The 27,665-nt window shown below is 43.7% G+C and overlaps 1 protein-coding gene across 3 annotated transcripts in view; it reads left to right on the top strand.

Annotated features, from left to right (window-relative positions):
• Positions 1-27,665, top strand: part of DENND5B (DENN domain containing 5B) — a 119,174-nt gene that overhangs the window by 70,541 nt on the left and 20,968 nt on the right. For all 3 annotated transcript variants that reach the window (XM_075503900.1, XM_075503909.1, XM_075503915.1), the window contains 7 exons: positions 3,498-3,685; positions 7,134-7,667; positions 9,076-9,307; positions 12,039-12,189; positions 22,822-22,915; positions 26,026-26,157; positions 27,028-27,180. In XM_075503900.1, coding sequence (XP_075360015.1) covers positions 3,498-3,685; positions 7,134-7,667; positions 9,076-9,307; positions 12,039-12,189; positions 22,822-22,915; positions 26,026-26,157; positions 27,028-27,180 — 1,484 coding nt within the window. The remainder of the gene's footprint in view (positions 1-3,497; positions 3,686-7,133; positions 7,668-9,075; positions 9,308-12,038; positions 12,190-22,821; positions 22,916-26,025; positions 26,158-27,027; positions 27,181-27,665) is intronic.

Below are 27,665 nucleotides of genomic sequence, written 5' to 3' on the forward strand. Positions count from 1 at the left end.
GCAGGTATAGCTGCCAAGCAAAATAAATACTGTGGTATAAGCTATCATCACTTTGGGAGTGGGGAGAAATGGAACCTGAAAGGAAGAGAGGGATATAGCGATGCAAGTAAGAGAGGTGAAGCAATCAGATGGAGAGGAGATCGAGGATAAGAGAAATTTAAAGCTAAAAGCCCATCTGCACGCTGCAGAGAAACACGTCTGGCGTTTGGGACATTCAGGAAGTCTCCAGACCTTCTGGGTCCTTTCTCCGCTGTCCCGGGCTCCGCGGCAAAGAGAAGGGGAGGAAGCCCCAAGCTTAGGTCTCCACTGTCCACTACTTATTTCTGTACCCAGGGATGATTTTGCACAGATCAAATCTTTGCTCTGGTGGCAGCAGCTGCCGCTGTGGGCCATCACGGTGGGCTGCGACCTTCTGCTCATGCATTTAAAGCAGCTAGTAGTAGTCTTGTTGGCATCGCAGGGCCTTTCACTGCACCCAGCATGGCGTACGCTGCATGAGGTGGGTGAGCCCCGACAAGAGGAAGGGATTTATTTCACCGATCTCAGGAAATTGCCTTGATTTGAGCCACTCATCACTCTGAGTTTGTGACCTTCTGTGGATATCGCCCAGACAGTGTTTTTACTTTTTGTATCTTTTCCGGATGTTTCTTGATGGGAAACAGGACTGTTGTGTCCTCGCTCTGCTCAACAATCAGGTCTTTCTAAAAAGACACTTCCTAAACTGGTTGGAGCTCTAAAGGTTGGAGTAGGATCAGAGAATAGTTTTCCTACCTGGGCCTCTCATTCATAAAATAACAGGCAAAACTTGGCTTGCAGTTGGAGATCGTTATCAAAGTCTAGTAGTGATGGTGGGATAGGATCTGGAAACGCTCTCCCCCTTGATGCAAGCACACACAGTCTGTACAAACCCTGGTTTTTCCATCCGCTTCCATTCTTTCCCTCCTTCCTTTTTTTCTGTTTTGCCGCCCCTTTTTCTCTCTCTGGTTTGGGGAAATGTAGGAGTCCCTTGTTTCCAGGTTGTCCTCAGTAACCACGTAAGCTTCCTTCAAATGCTGATAGGTACAAGACTCTCTCCATCAAAAAAGACTTTATGCCTTACAGGATAGGTGTCTAACCTTGTACAGGCTTGAAAGTAAATCCAAAGTAACTAGAGTTTCTTACTTCATTAAACAAATATCAAAAGAACCATCTCCAGGTGGTTTTTTTTAAATTATTTTTCTGGAGGAACCTGGGAACTTCCTTCTCTTCAGTGAAAACTGCTGGGTACAGAATTGTTTTTATCTCTGCTAATTGCTAACAAACATTGCTAAATGGTAGCAATTAGCCTAATAATTTGGTCATCACTAGTTTTTTTAAAAACAGCTTTCCTCATAGTGAGTTGGTTACAAAACTTGTGCTAGTGACTACGTTAAATATTAGCAGTAGCATCAAAGAAGAGTGAGCACACATTTCTAGAGTTGAAAGCCCTTATCCAAAAAGATACTTGCAACTTTGCTGTGAAGACCTGTTATTTCACGTGGCTATATAGGTCAGAACAGACTTTGAAATCATCTCATGCATACTAAGACATGCTACTTTCGGTATTTGATTTTTTTTAACCTTTAAAGTTTTCAGAGTTATGAAGTGTTATGAGACGCCTAACCTTCACCAGCAGATGTTGTAAGTTGATTCTGTATAAGTGCTCCTCAACAAGACAGCCAATGGACGTGTATAATTATAGACCATTGCATAGGGAGAGATTCATAAATGGCTGATCTGTACCTAGCAATGGTTTTGAGGTGTAACCTTGAGACTGACTTTTATGCATGAAAATCATTTTGAAGATTGAGTGACTAGCTATTAGTAAGACAAGATGAAAAATGTTTTTTTCCCTGCCAGCTGACCTTCTGCAGATCGAGGCTGGTTTTCCACAGAGAGGTACTAGCAAGAAGGAGAATGGGTTATGTGATTTGTTGTTTTGATTTGCATATTTATTCAAGTGCATCTTCCCAGTGACCTCCTAATAGCTGAGCAGTGTCAGATGACAGCGCTTTCGCTGTTGCTGATGTCTGCCAGGGTATCAGGCTGGCTTGTTCAGGAAACGGGAAAGGCCAGGCTGGGTTCCTATCCATGCGAAAGCAGTCAGTGGGGCTATAGGAAAAAAGCCTTCTTACCCGCCTCAAAACCAGAGTGTTCATACATATATCTTTAATTTCACGGACTGGGGCAGAGGGGCTAGGAGAGATGGGCAACAACCCAAGTGTTAGCAAGGATCTGGTCTCGGTGAGGCTGAAAATCGTTTGGTTGCTCAAGCCAAAGCTCGTGAGACTTGCCTGGTATTGATGAGAACTGGGTTTGGATACAGCCATAGTGGAGACATCCCTTCTCTCACTCTTGCCGGTCACTGAGGACGTACCCATGCACTGAAGCTGGGGAAAACGACTCCTTTTGCAAATGATAGAGCAGCTTTCACAAGTGGCGGAGCCCCAGGACAGGAATTGAACTGAATTCCCTGCTTGTCCGTGTGATGCAGAAGCTGCTGTAATATGGAGTAGAAGCAACCATCTGGTTTCACATTCACCAGCAGCTTACAAGACCCAGGGGTCTTTACTTGTTTCCTGGTGAATTGTCCGCAGTTTGAGATTCGCTGTAAAGATGACCATCGCTTCCATACCAAGTCTAATTTTTTTTTTTTAAACTGTGTTCTCAAATTCAGATTCCCTCATTTATATTAATAAACAGGTTGTGGTATTGCATCATCCTAGCTGGATATTTGAGAAATAATTTGCTCTTATCCAAATTCTGAAATACTCTTGCAGCTCAGCTGGATCGAGTTAGATTTTAATTAAAAAAATAATGTGTTTACTTGAACCAAAACATTGCAAAGCAATAAACTAGTGGATTAAATACAAATTTGGGAAAATAATACAATATAAATATGCTACTATACAGAATGTTTTTGAGAATTAAATTTCTGTTAGGCTTCTGTTTGGATTTTACTTTTAAAAATGCTTTTAAACACTTAGGGGCTATAAACTTCCGCTGGTATGTGACCAAGGTGAGTGTCCTGGAAAACACTCAGCCTTAGACGTAGTAGCAAGTGGAGCAGAAGCAGGCAGGCAGGAGCAAGCGAGAAAGTCTTCCTGCAGTGTTTCCTTGAAGCTGACTTCTTTCTCCTCCTTTTCCCTTGTAAAAATACATGCTTTTTATAGAATCAGAGTATTATTATCCTGTACTTTAGAGAGAACTTTTGGTATACTTTTAATAAATGAAATTAATGATGGAATAGATCTAGATAAGATATGAATATTTATGTTGAGCAGTTTCTTCCTGGGGGTAATGGGTTTTGATGAATTAAATAAATGTTTAAGGCTTTTAAGTACTGTCTTATTTTCAAAAGAACATCGTACCATATAAACATGGTTTCTGTCTTGTTTTGTCACTGATGTCCCTGCCTACCAGGTTTCAAAAGCGAAACACAGAAAGATAATTCAATGTCTCTCTCTCCCCCCGTCTAGATTATCAGCGTCTGATGACGGTGGCGGAGGGGATCACGACGCTGCTGTTCCCGTTTCAGTGGCAGCACGTGTACGTCCCCATCCTTCCTGCCTCTCTCCTGCATTTTCTGGACGCTCCCGTTCCCTACCTGATGGGGCTGCAGTCCAAGGAGGGAACCGACCGCTCCAAGCTGGAGCTGCCTCAGGAGGTCAGTCTCCACCTTTGGGGTTGCTATCCTGAAACGCGTTGTTAATATTTGTGTGAATCCCTGCTGGAAAATGCCATGCCTGGTGTTAGGAGGCTTCTCTGGCACTGTGAAGATTGTTTGCCAGCAGGAGTGAGGCAGTGGGGGAAGTCTCCGCAGTCCTTCTCGGTCCATTTCTGAATTTAATGAGTGCTGCTAATTATACTTCTGAATGCTTCTCCTTCTGCTTCTTGCTGTGACACTGAAAGTTCCTCTGCTTTCCCTACATCACATGTTTCACTAGGTTTTGTCACTCTGCCAGTGTTGCACACCTATCAATAGAGGGCTAAAGAGCATTTCATTCAGGGATGGTCTATGAAACTGCATCTCAGGTGTAGTTGCTAGATGGTATAAACCTGTCCCTGTCCCCCCGCTGCTGATGGGAAGCGTGCCCCGTCCTGCCAGCCTCGTCCCACCCACGGGTGAGCCCACGTGTTCCTGGTTAGGTCGAGGTCTATACTAGACCAGCATCCTGGCCTCAAATGAGCCAGACTTGCCTTAATACTGTGCCTGTGAACCACTTAGAGGCATGCACACACACACGCTTTTAAAACATTGACCGCTCCAGTGGTTGTCTTTTGGACTGAAGATCTTCTGGTCTCCCATGCAATGGGAAGTGAAAACTTTGCCTGGTCTATCACGTTTTCCCCAGAAAAAGGAAGGAAAGGGCGTCCTCCTAATCTAGGTGTTAAAATCACTGGTGGTAGAGAGTGAAATGGAGATTTTTCTCCTCAAAATTTGACCAAGATGATTAAAACTGCTTCTCATTTTAACCTGGCCACTGATCACTCTCCATACTGCAAAGTCTTTGGGATACGGCTAGCCTGTCTGCATTCGAGATGGTGACGGGACCCATCTCTTGAGCATGCCATGCATTTTAACTTGGGTTTCTTCTTAAAATCAGTGGGAACCCTAAGAATAACTGTTTGCATGGCTGTAACATCTTGTGACGGTGGCCGCGCTGTGCCCAGCTCCATGCGGGGACCTCTCCTGGGGGCTGAGTCCCTAAGGCTTGCGAATAGGTGCTCTTACTGAGAAGGCAGGTGGGAGCAGCAGCAGAGGAGAATATGCAGGAGGGGGAGTTTGTATGTGGAAGTGCAGGGATAAACACAGGGCAAGGATAACACGGTTTTTAATAAAGATCTATTTTAAGTATTAGGTGGAGGTGACTGATTCTTAGCCTTGGTGGCACGTAACAGTGCAAATCAAGTCTTACCTTGCGGATACAATGGCCCGATCGCATGAAATTTGCACTGGCGTGGACACGAAGCTGGTATCTAGTTACGCTTTTCAGTAAAACCATGCTAATATTACATAATTACTGCGATTTTTAAAATTATTAGTCATATGCTTTTAGTTAGCAGATTAAGCTGTCATTTTCCTTAAACTAAAATTTTAATGTGATGGGCTTGCAGTATCACTGGAATAGCAAATTAAATATTGCCAGTGAGGGAAGAGTAATAGCGGGGTAGCAACCCCCCTCCCTGTTCTGATATTTAACAAATGAGTGAAAAATATCAGCACAGCATTTATGAACACCACAGGTCCAGTAACTGTGGGAAAGGGAAAGAAAGAAGGGGTATTGAACAGGGAAGACCTTGAATCTCAAATTCCTCTAGACAATAAAAAACAGAAAATCCTTCAACACGCGAGCAGTGATGAAGCACTGTTCGCTTTAGCATTCCTTTATTGTTCAGGCCAGGGGCTAGCTTTTCAAGCTCTTGGTCTAAATATAAACCATTTGTTTGTTAGAGATAAAAATTCTAACAACTGGCCATCATGCTGTCTTAAGGTTACTAATCTCTCTGCGTTAACTTTAATCATCAGATGTTTTTGAAGAGAGAAGTGAGACCAATTCCCCAAGGGTTTTCTGAATCCAAATCTCATTTTTCAAATTTTGTAAATGATATGCAGAGCTGAAATTAAAAAGCCTTTGAAATGAAATATTGATAGATAAGAAGACAGTCCCTGAGCTAAAGAACCATACTGATGCATACCACAACTCTTTAATAGCTGTATAGTTAAGTAAAGCAAATTGGTTTGTATGAAGAAATGCTTTTCTTTGTACAGTCCGAATTTATTATGAAAAGTGAGCTGAAGGGACACTTCTGCTTTACCAAATGAATCCTAATACCCTTTAAAGTATCTGTGTGGAAGGTGATTAATCTCAAGCATGTCCCTGAAATATCCAGTATATTATAACCATGTTTGCTGTGGAATGTATTGTCCTGCTGAAAATTAACCCTTTCAGAAAAGGAGGAAAATAAATCCTTTCTGTTCACATAATCTGAAGATTAGTCTGCAGTGTTTGGTGAGAAGTAAAGAACAGTAAAAGTGCCTTGGAGAAGGCGGAGGAGCTGTGGTAATGGCCAGCTCAGGCTAACAAAGACGCTGCTGCTGCTGCTGCTGCTGCTGCTGCTGCTGCTGCTGCTGCTGCCCTGTGGGTTCCTGCATCCCTCATCCTGCAGCTCTATGCCAGGGTAAAACCCTTCGGAGCTCAGCACCTTGGGAATCTGACCTGGTTTAAGATTTTATTCAGTACAGTGCACTCAGAGAATTTCAGATGTAAGCCGCAGTTCAGAAGATCAATTACTGTTTTTCATTCTGCTATTATTCCTGAGGGTGCATTTGCAATGTAATTAATTTTTCTGTAGGGTTCTTGCATCCCCCCCTTGACACTTTCCTAGTAAAAGTATCTGCTCTGCTAGATTCATGTCTTCACTTAGCTTTAATCGTATGGGCTGAGATCCATCTCCATTCGTAGCAAAGCTGTCTAAGAGCACTCTGGTTAAATCTCGGGCAGAGGAATTGCCAAGATTAAAAGCCTCCATGGAAACAGGGTAGGGGGGAGTAGGGAAATAGGGCTTGACCTCCAGTGGACAAGCTATACTCAGACGTGATCCCAAAGGATTTGCATGGGACCTTCTTTTGTAGCTTTGTTCGTAGCAGCGTTATCTTTCTCACTGAACATCTTGTTCCTTGGTAGCGCAGCTACAGAGGCTTCTTGCAGTTGGATCCTGGTAAAATAAACGTGCCCTTGAGATGTGGTAATTCACACAAACGGTATTTACATGGGCTGAGAAGTGGTGCTGCACATCCTGCTTGCTGGGGTGTCCTTGGCTGGTCTGGGAGGGGATATCAAATCTCTGTAGTGGGACGTTTGGGATCTGCAAGTCCTGCGGGAACAGGAGAGGGCAGGAGGCTTTATTTATTCATTAACTCATTGCCATCCAGTTGGCCCTCAGCTTTACTGAAGTCTGAAACGTCACGGGCTAGACAGCACAGCTGAAGTCTCCTGCATATGTGTGCTCTTACGCTTCTGTCTGGAAGCACCCTGGGAAAACAGGGCGAGTTACCAGGGGAGCCAATTCAATGCTGAGCGTCCGTTTTGAAACTTTCCTTTTTATTTCAGGCAAACTTGTGCTTTGTAGACATCGATAACCATTTTATCGAACTGCCAGAGGAATTTCCCCAGTTCCCCAACAAGCTGGAGTTTATCCAGGAGATCTCTGAGGTTCTCCTGCAGTTCGGGATCCCGCCGGAGGGTAACCTGCACTGCAGCGACAGCGCCACCAAACTCAAGAACCTGGTTCTTAGCGACTTGGTGAACGACAAGAACGGGAACATCCCCGGCAATGCCCTCAACATGTACGAGCTGCTGAAAGGCAACGAGACGATCGCCCGCCTGCAAGCCCTCGCCAAGAGAACGGGCGTGACGATGGACAAAATGACCATCACGGCTCCCCTCGCGGAGAAGGAGAAGGATGGGAAATTGCCGTGTGAGGAGGTGGAGCTGAGGGACTACAAACTGAACGTGCAGCTTCGCGAGGTTTTCGCCAACCGCTTCACGCAGATGTTTGCAGACTACGAGGCTTTCGTCATTCAGGCTGCCCCCGATATGGAGTCGTGGCTGACAAACAGGGAACAAATGCAAAACTTTGACAAAGTAAAGATAGCCGTGTATTCATTTTTCCATCTGAAAGTGCTTTTGGGAGGGGGGGAGAATAGCTATATTATGTATATATAGCCTAGGTACTGTTTAACACGCCGTTCTTCATCTGCCTCACTGAGAGATTTGTCCGTTTTGATTATGCAGGGCCAGATCGCCTGCCAAAGTAAATCGGTGCAGACCCACTGAGCTGCTCAGAGCCGTCCTGGCTTATACGAACCAAGCTGGCAGGCTTCTGCCCAGCTGATGGGGCTTCTCCTGTGGGCTTGGTGGAAGGGTAGCAACAGAAAGTGACTTTTCTTTCTTTTTTTCTTTTTTGTTTGCTGAGAGGAGAGGTGCACACATGAGACAAAAAACAAATCCAATCTTTCTTGTTTCCTAATCTCACAGTAGAGCTTTTTGTTAATGGGTAGTGTTGTTCTGTAGAAGGTTATCATATCGTTATGGCAGAAGAGTACTGTTATGACTCCATTGTAGTGTGTACACAAGAGTGAAAAGGAAGCTGAGATTAGAAATGGGGAAATAAAGAGACTGTAGGCTAGCAAAAGGAATGAGAAGTGTTGGGAAGCTTGCACAGTTATTATTTCCGAGTGACTCTGCAAAGTAGATAGTGCTCTTAGCCATCAGCTTTTTCAGATACAAGTTCTTCTCTAAGGAGAATGGTAGAAGGATAAACAGTCAAGAACAGACTAAATATTGATCTGAGTCAATTTTTGATCAAAAAAATGCTGCCATGCCTTTTATTGGTCTTGTTTGTATTCAGGCGGTGAACAGTGCAGCATTCAAAAGGAGGTGGTTGTTCAGGCAATCTCTGCTAGTACTTCTACAATAAAATGGGCTGTTAAGGTTAGGATTTTCAAAGCTCAGTTAGAGACTTAGGCACACACTCAGTTTTAATTGGAAAGTCATGATTAATTGCCCTGCGTAACTTCACAAAAGAGCATTAGCTGAAGAGCGCTGTACACCTCTTGTTATGTATGGCACCTTAGTAAGTGATCCGGTCCCAAGCAGGGATGCGCAGACCGGAGGTCCCCAGTGGGCACACGTGCTGCTGGTCTGCCGTGGGTTGCACAGGGCCCGCTCCGGCGGGTGGTAGCAGCTAGGCTGCTTTGAAAAAGCTGGCAGCACAGGCACCACTTCAATAACTCCATATTCCCGTTAGTCTAGCTGTCACAAAGCCTCCCCGACCGCTTATTCCTCACAGTTGCGACTGAAGAAGTGACCCGTGAACCAAACCCCTTTGTAGATGGATTCACACCTCTCTGAGAGGTGTTTTTGTGGTCGGGAAGCCTTGTCCAAGCCTTCCTGTTGGCTGCTGGATCGGTTCTCTGCCGCAGGACGGCTCAATGCCGTCGTGTCAATGCCGGGCAGGAACGTGGCACTAACGAGCTGTTCTGTATTTCAGGCTTCCTTTCTTTCGGACCAACCCGAGCCTTACCTCCCATTCCTTTCACACTTCATCGAAACACAGATGTTTGCAACCTTCATAGACAATAAGATAATCTCCCAGTGGGAAGAGAAGGACCCTTTTCTGCGAGTTTTTGATTCCCGAATTGAGAAAATAAGGCTATATAACGTAAGGGCCCCTGCACTGCGGACGTCCAACTATCAGAAATGCAGCACTTTGAAGGAAGCAGGTACGTCCAGACGGGCTAGTAAAATATTCAAAAGTACAATGTCAGCCACAAAGAAATATAGGTCCTCAGTCATCTGAGCGTTGCAGCCGATGAGGAAGCCCTAGAGCTACCTGAGGAGAACTCAGCGGTGTCCTTATTTTCCCTAGGCAAAAGCTTCAGCATGCTTTTAAACACCAAAACCAGCAGGAGCCTTTACCTTCCCTTCGAGCTCTCCTAGGCTGGTGCCTTTAATAAACACAAACCAAGCCACGGAACTGGGCTCACCGTTTCTCATTTCAGGCAGCTCCTGTTCCATTGCCCGGAGAGCTCTCCTTCACCGTGGTGGCGGGACCAGCGCCAGCCACACCGAGGAGCCGAGCCCTGGTGTCTGCTCCACTGGCCTCATCTCCCCCTTCCCATAAAAAGACCTTTTTTTGCCTTACGCCATTTGGTTAGAGCAGCAGGGGATGCCGGAGACATAATCCTGTGTGGCATATTTAGTAGCTCCAGCAATAGATGCTCAGTGTTAATGAACAATGCGCTGTGTACTGAAGACTTTGATTTTTTTTTTTTCCATTACAGCCACAGGATGCATTTTCAAATTATACTTGTTTCTTACTGTGCAAGTATTTATTTCATTTCCAAGTAATACAGGGAAATTATACTCTTAAATTTGTTGGGACACATATTAGTGAACTGGGGCAAACACATTTCTCATGGGGTTTTTTTTGTTTAATTCCTTCAGAGTGTTTTACTTGTTACAAATGTGGCAGAAATAGAAATCCTGTGTCTGCTTAACTTTTTCTATCTAAACCCAATTCTAATTTGCAGGTCAACTGTCTATTCAACGTCTAGTTTTGGTAGATATTGTGGCACCGGAACCTCATTTTCTGTCTTGTGAAAAGCAGCAAACTGATAGTAATGCCAACTTTCCTTCATATTTACTGTTCACAATATATGTGACCCTAGCACTGATTGAGCACCTGTTTGTTTAACCTAGTATTTTCAGAACCCTTCAAACCCTCTGACCCCACACTACCTAGTCCTTTTCTCCAAAATAAAACCATACGAAGTGGGTTTTTCTTGGGGGGGGGGGGGGGGGGGGGGAAGCTGCTGGGTTGCTAATGATAATGTATGTAAATCTTATGACAGTTTCTTTCCCATCATAGTTTTATAAAATAGGAAACGAGTTCTGTGTTGTTCTTGACAAATGGAAAATGGATTTAGCTTCCACACTTTGCATATTTATTCACTAGTCGTGGTATGCTGAAAAGAACGGGCCTGCCCGTTAATGGATGGGCTATAAAGAGTTGAATATTAAAGTTGCTAATTAAATGCTGATTTCCCCCATACACCTCCTTTCCCCTCTCCTTCACAGTGCATCTGACTCAATGTTGAGAGGGTGACAGATTTTATTTTCATCCTGCTCGAGATTTGAGATGAAATCCTCACATCCTTGAAGCGAACAACTGAACCGCAGTAGTCTCAGTGGAGCCGAGACCCCTGGGGAGCCCTCTCTGCTCTTGCTGTAGCCTCCCCTGTTTCCAAGCATCTGTTCATCTTCTTGATGCTGCTCAGGCCTTGCTACAGTTAGCTATGCTTTCTGAAGGCCTGTCATCCAGTACTGGCATACCTGATTTCAGGAGGAGGATCTTTCAGGAGGAGGATCATCCTGGCTTGTATCAAAAATAGTGTGGCCAGCAGGACTAGGGAAGTGATCGTGCCCCTGTACTCGGCACTGGTGAGGCCGCACCTCGAATCCTGTGTTCAGTTTTGGGCCCCCCACTACAAGAGGGACATTGAGGTGCTGGAGCGTGTCCAGAGAAGGGCAACGAAGCTGGTGAAGGGTCTGGAGCACAAGTCTGATGAGGAGCGGCTGAGGGAGCTGGGACTGTTTAGCCTGGAGAAAAGGAGGCTGAGGGGAGACCTTATGGCTCTCTTCAACTGCCTGAAAGGAGGTTGTAGAGAGGTGGGGGTCGGTCTCTGCTCCCAGGTAACAAGTGGTAGGACGAGAGGAAATGGCCTCAAGTTGCGCCAGGGGAGGTTTAGACTGGATATTAGGAAATTTTTCTTCACCGAGAGGGTTCTCAAGCATTGGAACAGGCTGCCCAGGGAAGTGGTTGAGTCGCCGTCCCTGGAGGTATTTAAAGGACGTTTGGATGAGGTGCTTAGGGACATGGTGTAGTGGTGGTTTTGGCAGTGTTAGGTTTATGGTTGGACTCGATGATCTTAAAGGTCTTTTCCAACCTATATGATTCTGTGATTCTGTGATTCTGTGATAGGTGCCAGATGTTTGCAAAACTTGGGTATTGCCCCCTGTGTGTCTGCCCAAGGAGACGTGTCTGGGGCAAAGCGAGGTGCCCGACCCCGCAGAGAGTTGCAGCCGGCCTCAGAGGTCTCCGTTCTACCAAAGGGGAGCGTTAAAGCCAAACACCAAATGGCAGGGAAAGATTGCACTGCTCTTGCCGATTCATAACCCATCCCGCAGGCTCCCGTAAAGACCTGCTTGCTTAACGGCTAACTTGCTTGTGCCACTGCTAGTTGTGTTGGGTGAAGAAACTAAAAGCAAAATAACAACGTAACAGCGCAGATGTCTAATCACTTCTGTAAGCGACAGATTTCTGGGTCTAAAGTCACTATTTAACTTCTTAGAGCGTTTTCAGGGATCAGAGCATGACCACTTCTGTTGTCGTAGCACGTGTCTTCAGGTGGTTCGCTAGCGCGGTTGTTCACCTGTGACTGTAACTTGCAGCCCAGTCCATCGAGCAGCGGCTGATGAAGATTGATCACACAGCCATCCACCCGCACTTACTCGATATGAAGATCGGCCAAGGGAAATACGAACAAGGATTTTTCCCGAAGTTGCAATCGGATGTCTTGGCAACGGGACCTACCAATAACAAGTAAGCTCAGGTTTTATTTTCTGGATTTGAAAGCAGGTTTCTCATACAAAAGATTCACGTCATTGGGCAGTAGTGCTACTTTTGGATGGCTTCCGGCCAGCCTAATGAACCCTAGCAACTCTTTCCATTTCTGGTTTGTTCAGGCCGTGATTTTGAAGTTACAGCCATAGTTTGGGTTATGTTAGAAAGTGTTAGCTCTGGTTTTGGGAAGATTCCTCAGTACTGTGTTCTGTTGAGTGGTAAGTACTGTGTCTTCTCATAGATATTTTTATTTTTATCATTGCCATAATAAATTTAAAATTCATTTCCTCTCTGTTTTGCAGTGAATAGGATAATTTGGAAACCCAAGCCAAAATTCAGATTCTGAAAGAAATTTTGGTATTGAAGCCTCCACATCATCATGCGGAATGAAATTAATGCCCACTCTATTCTTCCCTTTCTTTAATCGTTATTACAGGCCCCGGAGATTTTTTTTTTATAGCTCTCTTTCAGTTTCCACGTTGGAATAACCTGGAAGAGTAACTTGGTGAGGGTAGAAAGTATGTGGTTCTGTACCTGGATTACACTTCTCAGTCTGATAGGGTTCTGTAGTGCACTTTCATGTGAAGGTAGGAGTACCTATAGCTGTGGAATCGAGCATGTCATTACATAGTTAATTTGTCTAATGTAAAATGAGAACCTGGAGCAACTAAAACACTTTACATTTATACAGTTATAATATGAAGTGTTGTAAGTTACTTTTGTTTTTCTTCCCCCAAAATCCAGGAAAGAGAAGGGGTTTTCCCCCCCCTCAAAAACGGAAGATTTGTGCATCAATGATTACTGCTTCATGAAATTATTAGCTCGGGCCTTTGCTTCCAGTTTCTGTGGTAGGTCAAAATGGGAGCAGAGATCAATCTGAGAGCTCCAAAAGCTACGATTGTCCAAATGTTAAAGCTAGCTCTTGTTTTAGACAAGTGCATGCACACATGCTGCTCTGAGCTCCTGTATGAGGTGCCCACTCAATTCTATTTATACGCCTTTTGTGCACCCCAGTGGTAGCTAATCCCTTTTTAATAACCTACTACGCGTAAGACTTGCAAATGATAAAATAAGATATCCTTAAGCATTAAATGTTTAAAAAATTGCAATTCTTTAAAAGAAATTAAAAAAATAAATAAAAGGAGGAATGCATATTTCAAAGTTCCTTTGTTTGCAGTCTTCTTGCAAACCGAGACAAAAGCTTACGGGTAATGCTCCCTTGAGGAATGGAGGATTTCTTCATCTTGTGGGATGCTGTGTTTAGCAGTCTACCTCTTATCCTTATGGTGGGTTTCAGTTTTACAGTGTCAGCAACAGTGTGAGCGTGCCCAGCCTGCTTGAAGTTGCTTATATCTTCTGGCTCTATTGCAGAAGCTTAGTGAATCCATGAATAAGCATCAAATTAAAAATAGTTTTCCTTATGCCTTTTGAGATGCTTCTGTTAGATTAGTACCTATTCTAAAATGTGACTTTAACTCTTGAGTGATAAGTTTGATTTCAATAGCTGGTTTTGGTCTTCAAATTGCAGCATGTTTCAGAATTTGTAAGTACCAAAATCCCATTTCTTACTGCAAAGCGGTGTCAAAGTGACAAATGCTTGGAATTCCTCCAACTGTATATTGCCAAAAAGGTTTGTAATTGGAAAATCTCAAGACCATCTGTTTATATCTTTCTGCTTCCTGGCTTTTTATGTGAGCAGCTGAGAGGACTCTCTCTCTCATTTAAGACATGTAATTCTGCCGAATTTACACCCACGTATAAAAAAGATAGCCTTTTCATGCTCTCTGCAAATACATCATAATTCTTTTGACCACAAAATCAATTGAAGTATAGCATTCCATTAATTTGATTTTCCCAGTGTATGCTTCTTGGGGGTGTGTTATACTTGCATATGGGACTGGGCCTTTGCGTGTGGGGATTGAGGGAGAGAGCATTTCAGCTCCATTCCCAGGCACTTCACATGTAGCTATTGTGTGTGTTCATACAGTTAATGCAAAGGATATTGCTATGTAGATCAGAATTATTTTTGCAGACTTCAGTTCTACCTAGCCAATTTTGTCCTGAATGTTGTAAGGAGGTATATTTGCGGGGGTGGGGGGTGGGGGGTGTCATTTCCATGTTATAGTCAATTGTTTTTGGACAGTAGCAAATAAACCAATTCAAAGCTGTTTTAATGAAAACCTGTCCTCACTGGTCAGCAATCAGATTTTTATTGCTTCCTTTTCTGGACAGATAAACTAACAAATATATAACTAGAGTTTATAACGTTACCCAGCTATTCCCTTCCTGTAGCCAGGCAGACCCCTGCCTGGCTGTTAGAGGGTTATTATATGTATAATATATCTAAATCAGAAATACAATGCAAAGACCAAGCACTTTTAGTTTGTTTAGTCCTCGATCCTGTATGTGATCCCAGAAAACCACCTTGCCTAGACAGGCAGAAATGGTGTTTGGAAGAGAAGGTGTCTAGCTCTGTTTGCCGGGCAAGGAGAGCAGGGCTTGGGGACAGAGGAAGGGTTGACAGTCATATTGGATCACGTCCACCTAAACGCAGCTGGAAACAAGTGTTGATCACATTACCATGCGTAAGCGTTAAAACACCAAAGTCTGTCATAGAAGCAAAGTCTAATAGTGTTTCATCTGTCAGCCCGCGGCCGTGCTCGGCAGCATGCTTTGCCCCACTTCTGTCACTCTGCTGCCTCCTCCCGCTTCCCCTCAAGATGTCCTCTGAAAGACTGGCCAAGGGGCTGGACCTGTGCTCCTCTGGCCCTAGCCAGCCTCACACGGCTTGCCGCTTCCTCCCCTCTGCTTGGTCATTTGTGGGTTGGGAGAGCCTCCTCTTACACTTGCTCCTATTCTGGCCAGACTGCAGGTGCATGCTTGGTGTCATTAGGGCTTTACCTATGTCTTTACCTCTTCCCTTGTGGTGCTAAGGAAACGTTGACTTCTTCAGCTAAGCAAGAACTTCACTGAAAATAACTCCGAACTGCACTTTACTGAAAAGAAATGAAAAGTTTGAAAACAAACAAATGGAAAAAAAAACGAACAACAAAAAGCTCAAACAAACCAAAAAAACCCCCACCTCCATAAAACTGGAGAACGGGCTCCCAGCTATAGTTTCCCTAATCATCTTTTTGACCAAAATTGCCAGAACAGGGAAGGACGTTAACTGCAGGATATGCGGATCTAAACTTAAGCAAAAGATGATAACTATTGTATCCAAATATTTCTAGAAATTAAAAGAAACATTATTTTTCTGTAAAGAAAAGAGCAATTCATCCGAGCAATTAAAAAAACCCAAAACAAAACAAAAAATCCCCACCCTGTTCGGTCCTCTTTCCCATCAGGCAGCAATGCCCCACTTGAGGGACTCCCTCTGTGCTCATCGCCTTCCATACATCCCCCACGTCATGGGAAAACCTGAATCTACAGACAGCAGCTGCAGCTTCCTCTGGGTACAAAAGTGGCCCCTCCACGCTGCTGTAACCGTGTAAAGCAGTGGCTTCTGCAGAAGGCCTCCTAGAAAGCATCCAGGAGAAAACAGGCTGCAGTCCCTTCGGCGGCTTGTCCATTTATCTGGAAACGAGCAGCAGTTCCCAGAGTCTTCCTTTCCTTTTTCAAACCCCAGCACCACATTGTGGTTTCAACATGTTCCCCTCTTCCTTCCCCGTGTGCGTTTTCTGCCAGGCTTTTAAAACTGTAGCTGGGACTCCACTGGCTGATGCATTTGCAATGATCCAGGAAAGGAATTTGAATGACAAAAAGCCAAGCTACATGAACACTTCATGGTTTTTGATTAGCTAATTGTTAAATTAGGGTGAATTTGCTTACAGTGCAAAATTAAAACAATGAAACAAGCTGTGTTTTCAATCTAATTGATTACCTTGTAACTTAATTTGTACTAAGAAGCTTGATAAATGAGATTAAATATTGCAGAGGAAAACACTGATTGCACACCAAGCATGGGAATATGTTCGCATTCTGGCAATTTGTAGTGAATGCTGACAAAGAACAACTGAACTGATTTTTTTTTTTTTCTTAATTTATTTTGGTTTTCAAGGGAACGTTGTGCTTTGTTACACACTTACAAAATGATTTGAATTATCCTTTTTTGCCTTTTTCTTTGCTTAGCCCTGTTCTTCCCACCTTCTTTATCTGCCACCCCGCTTTCCTCCTTCCTTCCTCCCCTGCCCAGCCTGTTTCCTCTTTCCTGCCCTGGCCACTTCTCTCTCCGGAGCCCTCTCGCTCGTATCCCGGCCTCCCATGAGCTTTGTGCTTTTTGTCTGTCCTCTGTGTCCTACCTGACCTGCAGCGATCCCCAAAGGAGGGCGCAGTCCAAGTCTTCAAGCACAGATCCTGCTGTACTCGGCCTCCTAACCTCAGGCTTCAGCTAAGAGATATGTTGTTCTTACCCATAAAGCAGATTTCAAAAGTATTTGTTTGCTTTCTCCAGGCATTTGTTCCTTTGCTGTGTTCTGCTGACCTCACCACTGTGTCAGTATTTATTTGTAAGAATCGTGCATTTGGAGTGTATGAAAGTGGTTCGTTTTTGTGCGCCCGTTTATGGCACGACTTGTGTGGGCACTGTCCCGTGGCCTCCATCGCCGGCCCCCCGCTTCAAGTTGTGAACTGCCCAAGGTTTATCTGCCTGGTGCTCTGGTTCTCCTCATTTTAACATAGGACTACTGTTCCCTTACTCACGAACATTAACATTGGTTAATGCTTTTAAAGGAAATATGATATCTATAATGCAAAGTGGCTGCTGAATCTCTATATGATGATAGAGTTCATGCTGGTTTTAACTAAATTATTTTTTGTATGGGAAATGGTCTGTCTCTTGTACTGAGTGCTTCATATTATATGGGCTTTTTCTACCTCCCTGTGCGTTGGGTACTGTTTTAAGGCTGGCTGTCTTCAGTGAAGCTTTTTTTTTTTTTAATCAAGTCAAACAATTGCATTTTCAAGTAGTATGGAGTAGCATCTCTGCAGTGCATCTAAATGAGTGAGAAATGAGTCAGCAATGAGCCATCCACACACAACGCTGATGTTATTTAAACTTTGCAAGTAGTAAAAGCTCACCTTTCACATATGAAAATCTGAAACAAGCAGTTACTATACATTAGGTAACCTAATATAGCAAACCACTGACAGGTGCAATGAAAATATGTGTTCAAATACATTCATTTTCAAGAATAAAGTATGACTGACAATCTGTGCTTAAAAATGGTTTCTGAAATAGAAACTATGTGCTATGGGGACTTGAAACCTGATGGGTGAGTCTCCTGAGTACTGATCCTCTGCTCAACTGGTGCAAGGTGGTAAAAGGGCAATTAACTTCTTTCAGTTAACATATAATTTTAAAATAGCTATGCAGCATTAAATTTCACAGGGAAAGATGTGTGTTGAATCCTTGCATCCTTTATTCTATTTATTCTCCCCTGAAGTGTTACTGTCTCAAGGGAGCTTGCAAATTAAATACCCCTTAGGGCAGTGGTTCGTCAGGGCTTGAGGGGTGATGCTGGCAAATTGCTACTGCTGTTCCTTGCAATGGATGGCAGTTGTGGGTACCACCCTTCTAAATCACTTCTTTTCATATAATCTGACAAGACAGCCTGTCAGTGCAAGACCACTCTCTGCAAGGCATTTTGCTCATTTTTGTCCACCCGATCAGCAGTTTAAAAGCTTTCCTGTGGAAAAGGTGCATTAGTCTCTATTTGAGCCTTCGTCCTCCTTACCATGGAGCGGTGTGTGCAGAGCAGATTCACAGTGCAGAACCCCTCCCCTGTCAGCGCATGCGTGATCAGGCGGAGCTTGGTTTCGACCTTCCTTTTAATTTGTTCGGTCTGACGTGTATTTGACTCTCTGTGTGTAATCTCTGTGTAGTCCCACGCAAACTGCTTCCAAACCCAAGCAGATTACATGTGCAGTCTGTGTGTATTTAATGTGTGCAGGCTGCGTGCATGCTTTAGGGGGATTTGGTGGAGGGCGTAGTACAGCTGCGTGCTAATTTGTGAATACAGAAACGCAGTCAGATTACTCCTCTGATGGAAGTATATAGGTAAAAGGGGTATTGTCATGATTTGCAGACCTAAATAGCAGCCTGCCTCAGGAGATGGTCTATATGAGGAGACTGAAGTTCTGTCCTATAGACAAATGCATTTGTCTCTCTCCTTCCCTCTGTTATCACTGTAAATAGATTGTAAATTACAATAGTGATTTTCATGGTGATGGCAATATTGGTTAAATCTGTGAATGAAGTTCTCTAGCAGCATGTTGCATGTATTGCAGTATATATTGTGCCTGCAGTATATATCCTACCTGGTTTGGGTAGACATTTCTTCATTTCTCTATGGAGCTTTAAAAAGGGGGGGGGGGGGAGGAGGTAGGGGGAAAGAGAGAGATGTACACGTGGTTGCAGTACAGCATGCTAGTCCCTGGTGCGAGGCTGCTGTTTTGCTAAATTGGTTTCTGGCAGTTCAGCTCTGATGCTGACTACCTTACCATTTTTATTACAGAAATTAAGCATCACAGGTTAAGTATCATCTTTTCCAAGTGTCACCTTTACATTTCCTCCAACCTCTGCTAACCTATTCCTATGCTTGTTGGGTTTAATTTGATATTAAATAATACTGACTTCACTGTCTTCATGTTAAAAGGGTTTTAGTTGGAGGTGTCTTCATTTCATTTCTCTATATTTGAACACAGTCTTCCCTGGTCCCTCCTCTGAAATATCAGTGCTTTTCCACAGTCCCTGGAGGTGAAGAGTGTTCATCTTTGGATGTGGGAGTTAGATACGGGCAGACTCCTGAAATGAGCCTTTTCTCCCTTCTCCATGTAGGCAGCTTGTTCCTGGGCTCTCCGCAACACAGCGCCCAAGCTGCAGCTGCGTCGTCCCCAGAGACTTGGTGCTTGTAGCAATGCCTCTGCTGTGAGGAATAAATGAAAACATGCCAGCAGTCCATGCTCATGGCTCTACAAGCGAAAAATAAAGGGGAGAGGGCATTTTTGGGGTCAGGGAGTACTTGGGCAACACTTAGGCTGGGCAGCAGCTCTGTGTGCGCTCCCAGGTGCCAGGCGTCTCGGGGCTCATCCCCCCAAGGCAGGGACCGGCCAGGAGGGCTTCATCTCCTCTGGCATCCACTCCACAGGGACACGGGCGGTAGTGGTTCAGCTGAAAAGCCCACGAGTAAGGGCTGGAAACAAGCAGGCGTTTGCCCTCATGAGCAATGCAGCGCCAGGGCTGAGGTGAGAATAAGGCAGCAGCTGATGGCAGGGCGAGGAGAGACACCCGCATGGGATTTCGGCAGCCCAAGGGGAGGTGGTGTGGCCACTGGGGAGGACTTTTACCCCCCTTAGAATCACTTTGAGTGACCGAAGGGAGAGGAGGAGTAATTTAAAAGGCAATCTCTGCTGATGAGGGGGGAGGGAATGGTTATTGTAAGACTGAGGCATTATTTTGGGAAAATTCTATGTGGCCCAGTAAAGAAAAGGCTTTAAAAGATTGAGCTGCTTAATCCTGCTTATCTGCTGTTAGATCCTCACAAAATCTCCCAGAGAGATTCAGAGCGGTATCCGAATGCACAGACCTCACCCAGCTCCCTGGCAGCTCCCTCTTCCCTAGCTTAGAGGTTGGGGAAGAGGGAGCGTGCAGCTCGCTGCATGTGTAATTGCTCCAGCTAACGAGCAGCAGTCTTTTTTTCATAAATGGCCAATGATCTTTACATTTGTATGCTGAAAATCTTCAAAAAGTTCTGATTACTAATCTGGAGAATGGTCTGTGCCTTCTCCCAGATGGAGTACAGGGCTGGAATTAACTGAAAATGCTTTAATGATGGTGTATTACTTGTAATTATTCTGTGGCTTTCATTCTGCTTTCACCTTCAGTGAGACGTGTTCCCTCAAAGGACGCTTGTAGCAATTCTTAAATCTTCCAGTAACTGCAGAAATGCAGGTGGAGAGGGATCAAATCTTTGTTGGCAGAAAAATATATGAACAATTGTTGATCTCTGACTTAACTTTCCATTGTATTATTGACATTCTATCGAGTGAAATGTAAGCATGGTACTAACTTGCAGTATATGGAAGGTCTCCAGAGCCAGGTAGCTAAAGTCACTTCTACATCTGCTAGCCACTGTTAGAGGAGGTGGTTTTTCTGCTGCATTTCTACTTGTTGAGATTATTAAAATGTAGGATTTTATTTCCCCCCTCTCAGTCACCTAATGAGGCATTGGGTATTGCTTCTGACAAAAAATGTGGTGACTTATAAAGTTACTGGCTGTGTATTTTTAAGACTTCTGAGAAGGTGCAAAGACAGTATTGTCAGTAATGTATTCCTCTGAGAAGATATCAGTGTTTGCTGTGCAGACACCTATTGGGCTGTTTTGTTTAGTTGCTAGACACTTGAGGCTACATTGCTTTAAAAATAAATTTCTTGTGATGTGGGATGGCAAGGTGCTGAACCATGATTGCATGCAGACCCAGATGTTTATTTCTTCCTTTGTACTTGTTTTCTTGACATCATTTGGGAGGTAGGAAGGGACTTCGATTTGACCATAAAAACTATAGTTCCTGTGCATTCTTTACCTTTTTACTTGTGCAGTTAGCCAAAATTTGGTCTTTGGTTGCCTCACTGGAGGAACTGGTGGAGATAGTTAGGTATATGTATGCAAAGTCTTTTTCTCTGGAAACAGGAGGGTTCTGTTACCAGGGGTCACATCCCTGCACTTCTCTTGGGTCAGGTTCCCCTCCCTGTGCATCCCCGACAGCTTGCTGGACATATCAGGACCCAAGTCCAGCTCTGTGCAAGGGTTTTCTCCTCCAGGCATGCATCTGCCTACGTGTTGCCAGCTGAAACTCCTTGCCCAAATAGTTCAGATTCCAGATCCTATTTGTATATGCTCCTGTTTGACGTGCACACAGAAATAGATGGGTTTGGGATCTGGAGACTGCTGTCCTCGCCCCTACCACCTGCGTGGAGGGGCTCACCAAGCACAGACTTCTGTCTTGGATGTGGGCATCTCTAGGTTTCCCTCTGCATAGATCTATCAAAGGCAGAAAACCCAAATCCCCAGGGGCTCTGCCTGTTGATCACAGCTCCTGTAGAAAAAGCCATCTTGCAGTAGTCGTTCTGGTGTGGTGCCTGGCACGGACTCTTCAGTCTGGAGTAGAGGGGTGAGGATGGAGACAGGTTTTGGAGGGTCCCTTTGACTCAAGTACTGAGGTTGGGGAGTATGGGGTGTTGTTTTCTTGGTGTTTTTTTTTTCTTTTTCTTTCTTTTTTTTTTTTCTTCCAGTTTTAGGTTATCCCTTCGAATTCTGTCAGGCAGTTTGCTCCCATAGGTAGAGCCTTATTCATACATCCCACCAGGCACCAGAGCTGGAGCACTGCCCTGGGCAGGCTTTGTTTCTGCTTCGCCTTGGTTTTGCTCTTTAACTTCTGAGTGCAGGAGAGAGGCAGAACAGGTGACTTCATGAAGTGGCTGAAAGGCTGTACACTTAAAGGCTTTTCTTTTTTTTACTGTATTTGAAAGATATTTTAAATTTTAATAAACACAACCACAGTAATTAAGTAATATCATTCTGAAAATGTAGCCTTCATGTGCATTAAAATACTTATTTTTAATGCTTGATAGGTTGCTTTACACAGTGTTATTTCAGCTTTCTTTTATAAATAATGTATTAACTTATTTATTCTCTGCACCAGTTGGGCATTTTTGTTTTAGCGATTTGACAGAAAGCTATGGTATTATTAGAAACCCTACAATCAGAGTAGAAATTCCTCGGGACAGAGTTATCTTGTTTTGTGTTTTGTTATAGTATCTGGCATAAAGGAGTTTGGACACTTGGGAGCTTTAAGCTTGCTCAGTTTTGAACCTGGTTACCAAGTGGCTACTTTCAGGTAATAGCTTCAGATGAGGAAAAAATTCAACTGGACATATATGAACATGTAGCAAAAAATACAGGCTTTCTGTGGTATTTAGAAACCCGATGCAAAAAAAAGATATGGTGAAGATAGCAACATGATTAATCCCAGGAAGTCAATATTGTTTATAACCTTTAAACATAGGTGCACCCCATATCACAGTAGTTACTATTGCAATGACAAGGTTCTCTGAAATAATTCCGGGAAGTACCACAGAAAGTGGAGAAAGGAGAAGTACCACCTCTCACAAAAGAGGAACATTTTAGAAGTTAGTACTTAAAATACATCATCATATTTTGTTTGTTCCCACAGCCACCATTTTTACCAAACTTCAGCAAATGCAGCAAACAACGGTGGTGTTGGGTAACCAAATACAACGATTTTCCTGGTGGTGGCATCAATGGTCTGCATTTTGGGTAACACAGAAGCTCTCACTGGAGACCCTGGCAGGCAGCGGGCACGTTCCCATCAGGGCTTTCACCCCTTGGGTGCACACTGGCCTGTCACCCGCCAGGCGGTTTCCCACGGGGAGGTCAGGCACCAGCTTGCACCCGCGTCTATTGCAACGTCCAAGTTTGCACTTTCGCTTCTCCCGCTGCAGACCTGTCGGATGTCCTCTGGCTCCCGACGCAGCCTTTCCCTCCCAATATTTTCCACTCACGTGTGTCTTCCCTCTCTGTGACTTTCCAGCCGCTGGGCCAGTCGCAGCACGACCGCGCAGCGGAGGAAGGACCGCCTGCGGCAGCACTCGGAGCACATCGGGCTGGACAACGATTTGAGGGAGGTAGGTGGCATCACCTGCGGGCAACATGAGCTTGTGATCCTGGAGACGCAATTTAGACAAATGATGCGTTGTTACTTCAGGCAGTTTTGTTGCTACCGTAAGGTTTGTGTGGGTCTCTGCACCCATTTCATTTAGATGCTGACCAGATGTCTGTAGGTGTCGTACAACTTCAAAGCACACAACAGAAATTTTTATTATTTTTATCTGCTTTTATTATTTTGGAATAAGATAGCCCCTTTGTCATCAGGAAGATGGCTTATTTGCTGGTATAGACCCCAGTCGTGTAACCGCACACAGAGCAGAGCCCTGGTGCCTGCCTGGGTGCAGCTGCCGAGCTCTGGCCAGGGTGAAGGTCTCTGCAAAAGTCAAGTCTTTGAATAAATGTCAGCGCTGTAGAGGCGAATGAGGGAGGACTTTTTTCTTTTTTAAAGGAATTTTTTTTTCTCTCTGTCTTACGTAGATTCCTGACATGAGTAAGCCTATTTGAAAGGTTAAGACTTTGGGGCCTTTTTATGCCTAGAGCTTGGAAACTCCCATGCATCTTGTAAATGTCAGTCACATACACGCATTTCTTTCCCATCTTTTCAGTTTCTCATCCTTCATTAAATATTTTCTGCCATATTTTTCCATTGATGTCTGTGTGCTTCTTCTGTATGTCACTAGCAAAAATAAAGCATTCATGCTGTTTTGTGGTAAATCTTGCTGAATAATGTTGGCCAGCATTGGCATTTGCACTCCGAAAGAACCCGAACAGATGAGCGGACTCTTGAACCACAGCTTTGAACGATGTTTCACGGAAACACAGCAAAACAGCACTTGTGTATGTTTGTTGCTAGTTTCGCTAACGTGGCTTTGCAAGCATATTTAAACATTGCCTCGTGTGTATATCTCAGCAGAGCCTTTTCAATACTTTGTCATGTATTTACTTTCTTCTTTTTTTGGCTGTGGATCATATGCATGCTTCTTTTGCTTTGTCTCCTCTTTCTTTCTGGCTATTCTGCCATTGGGGCATCTGCCTCCTCTTAGCCATCGGAGGAGCTTTTGCTTCGTCAGAACTCAATGGCCTTCTGGGAGTGGGATCAGGGACCACCCCCTCCTGCACGGCCTCCTAAAAAATCCTTCTCTGAATGCTGCCTGGTATGTTTTTAGTTTTTCTTGTTGAAAGCTGCTTTTGAGGTGTTGTTAGCGTGAGGAACCGCTGCCTTCGCTGCGTCTCAAACCTCTCCCTTTCTCATAGAGTATGAGCACGTCCCTGTAGTGCTTGGAAGTGTGGTTATAATCGGAAAAGTAGCTGGAAATCAGCTCTAGGCTTCCACGCCCGCTCCCTGGCAAACATGACGGCTCCAAGGCTGAAAGATGAGAATTTTGTTTTGCTTCGTTTTTTCCCATGCTGCTTGCCTGGCAATTCAGCTTAGGGTGTCAAATCCAAAAAGCATGGCTTTCTGACTGGTGGGTCATCGCATCCCACCGTGGAAGAGGGTGGTGGTGTGTGGATGCTGATGAAAAGGCAAAGGGCGATCAATTGGATCTTTCATCCCACCCTTATTCTTCTCTTGAACTTACAAGAGTTAATCATTTTTTATTTTCTATTTTAGTATAATAACAAGGCATACAATGAATAAAGTAAGGTTATCCAGGTTTTGTACTCTTCAGACTATAACCGCACTTTGCATTTTATTTATCCCTTTACATTTAAAAAGAAATATTAGCTTTCCTAATTATATATTCCCTGTATTACTTCTTCACTGTTTTCGTTGCTAATTTTTGCACTGAGTTAGATGGAAGACACTTGTGAGATTGCTTGCTGAACAACACGCTTTCATCATCTGTGATTTCTTTTTTTATTCCCACATGTAGTTTTTCAGCTATTTTTAAGTCCTTACAATATCGGTGAAACTGTAATTACCTAGTTGAGCACTTTTGTTGAATACAGCTTCCATGGCAGAACCCGACGTTCTTGTCTGACCTAGTGCCCTCTCAGTTCCCCAGAAAACCCAGCCAGCAGCAGTGCTAAGTCACTGGAGGAGTGTGATCTGCTCCTCTCGGGGGAAGAGCGGTCGTTGTCACACACCGTCTGCCAAAGAGCCAGCATTAACTGGATAAAAAAACATTATGGAAATGGAGCATTCCCACACCAGGCTATAAGCGCTGTGCTTCAAGACTGTTTTATTTGGCAACATTCTATTATTTTACTCTTTTTAATAAAAACTTTATGAATAATGCTTGGGCAACTTTTTGATAGGCTTCATATTTGCACACCTACATGTGGCCAACTTCTTAGCTTTGCTCAGCATGTAGCCCCCTCAGTGATGCTGGGGGCAGATGACACTTTGTTGATGGGTTTGGGGTTTTTTGCTTAACAAAAAAATCAACAATAAAAAAAGCCCTGAACAATAAGGCAACGGAGCAAGAAGGTTTAAAAGTCTTTCATTATAGCTTGGATCCTTATTTGAAACAGCACGCCAATTTTTGTCCATACTTCTCAATTACCACCCCACAGTAACAACATGAATGATCCTAAATATCAGTTTCATTTAAAAGGAGCTTCACTTGTAATTAAGAAGTTAATTTAGAATAAAATCAAGTCTGATTCCTCCCCCCTGCAATAAACGGTCCAAATGAAAAGTAATGGATGAAATCTTTCTCCTTTACTAGGTGTATTTCTTTTTCTTGTGATTTCTTTTCAAAAGATTTTTTCCATTCATGTACAGTCTGTAACATATTAGACAAATGGCTTTTAATTTTTTTAAAGTGAAAACCAGATAACAATGGAAGGAAACTTTACCTGATATTTTGATTTTATTGCTGAATGAAGGTATCGCACTTTTATGCACTTGCTGCAGCTAACTTTGTGTGCTAGTGGTTAACAGCACAGTTCACTAGCTAACGCTGACTGTTTCAGTTCCACGCAGGAAAGTATCTTGGTTTTTCTGTTGTCAAAAGGGAGCATTCCACTTCTCCAGCCTGACACCTAAGCATCAGACAAATCATGATGTTGTTCCTAGATTAACACTAGCTCATTCCTTTACCCCACCATTTGCTTGCCTAGGATTAGGACGAGGAGAATCCCTCTGGCTTGTAATATCTAAAATTATTCTGTTTATTTTTAGAAATACATGCAGGAGGCGAGGAGTTTAGGAAAAAATTTAAGGCAGCCCAAACTCTCAGACCTCTCTCCAGCTGTGATTGCGCAGACCAACTGGAAATTTGTGGAAGGGTTACTGAAGGAATGTCGCATGAAGGTAAGTCCTCCCCTTTCCCGCTGCCTGCTCTCCCCTTGCTTACACTGAGCCTAAATAGCATCTGTAGATGGTGTCCTGAAAGTCCTTCACAGCTGGAACGGCATTGGTCTGCTGGTGTACCAGGCTACTGCAGGGCAGATGTCCCTTTAGTGTTATATTTTTCAACCTCTAGAAAAGAAAGAAACATATTATCCCTCTTCTGTTTATGCAGAGTTGGTGAAATGAGTAAAAAGGACAGGAAGGAGAATCAGCATGATCAGACATCTTAGGGAGGATTTCCTGTAATTGTTCATATGTAAATGTAGCCTAAACACAACGGGCTCGAGACCCACGGTCAAAAAAGGAAGCGTTCAGCATGTGCGACTGCTGTGCATGTTGTTTATGCAGAGCAAATGAAGTATATAAGTTTCTAATATTAAAGAAGCTTTTATAGCCATGGAAATATAATTTCTTTTTGTCTTTGTGTCGGTTGCAGTTGGTGGTATACTGTATTACCTGAGTTTTAAACTTTAATAGCTGTAACAAGAAAAACAGATGCTGTAACAAGAAAAACAGATACTGAGTAAGACTGAAAATATATCTAGCTCTGTACTCTGTTTTTGATACTGGTCAGTAATAGATCAATGGTGTAGGAATAGGACAATAGATAAAGGATATAGAAATAGGACAGTATGGAGTAATCATGCAAACTTTTTTTTTTTTAATTATTCTTTTTAATTTACAATCTCTGTAAAGAGATTTCAAGTTTCTCTGATCAGGCCATTAGCGATGGTCTCTAGATTAAGCATGTTTAAGTAAACTCAGCTATAAATTCTGTCCCTTGTTGGATGACATTCTTAAAAACCTTTGGGGATTTTTTTGTTTTTAAAGACTAAACGCATGTTGGTAGAAAAGATGGGCCACGAAGCAGTCGAACTGGGACATGGAGAAGCCAACATAACAGGTCTGGAGGAAAATACGTTGATTGCTAGTCTCTGTGATCTGCTAGAAAGAATCTGGAGCCATGGTCTGCAGGTTAAGCAGGTTGGTGACTGGAAACTCGGGACTTTGTGCATACAGTACTCTAGCAAATACTGAATGCCATCTCTACCTTTTAAGTGGCTACTCAGTGGTGTCATTCCAATGTTAAGTGGGAGGTATCTTTGGGATCAGAATCCCTGGTTAATATCTTGTGAGGTCTTGGGGTTTTTTTGTGGGTTTTGTTTGTTTGTTGGGGTTTTTTTGAGAGGTATCTCTGGAAATTGCAATGATGTTGTCAAATAGGTGTTTGGTTTCTTCTCTTTCAACCTTCAAAAGGGAAACCCAGGGAGAGGACAAAGAAACAAGGTGGGTCAGTGGGATGGTCCTCTCCTCTTCCTTGAGGTCTCATGGCCCAAGAGAGAAGGACTGACTCTTACCACTGAACTTCTGGCCCACTGAAATGCCATCCCATTATTTTGCCATGTTCACTGGCCTCTTTTCTTTTGCCTCGTTTATTTAAAGCTACATACTACATATTCAATTTTCAG

This window comes from Mycteria americana, chromosome 1 (assembly GCF_035582795.1).
Source record: "Mycteria americana isolate JAX WOST 10 ecotype Jacksonville Zoo and Gardens chromosome 1, USCA_MyAme_1.0, whole genome shotgun sequence".
NCBI classification, from domain to species: domain Eukaryota; kingdom Metazoa; phylum Chordata; class Aves; order Ciconiiformes; family Ciconiidae; genus Mycteria; species Mycteria americana.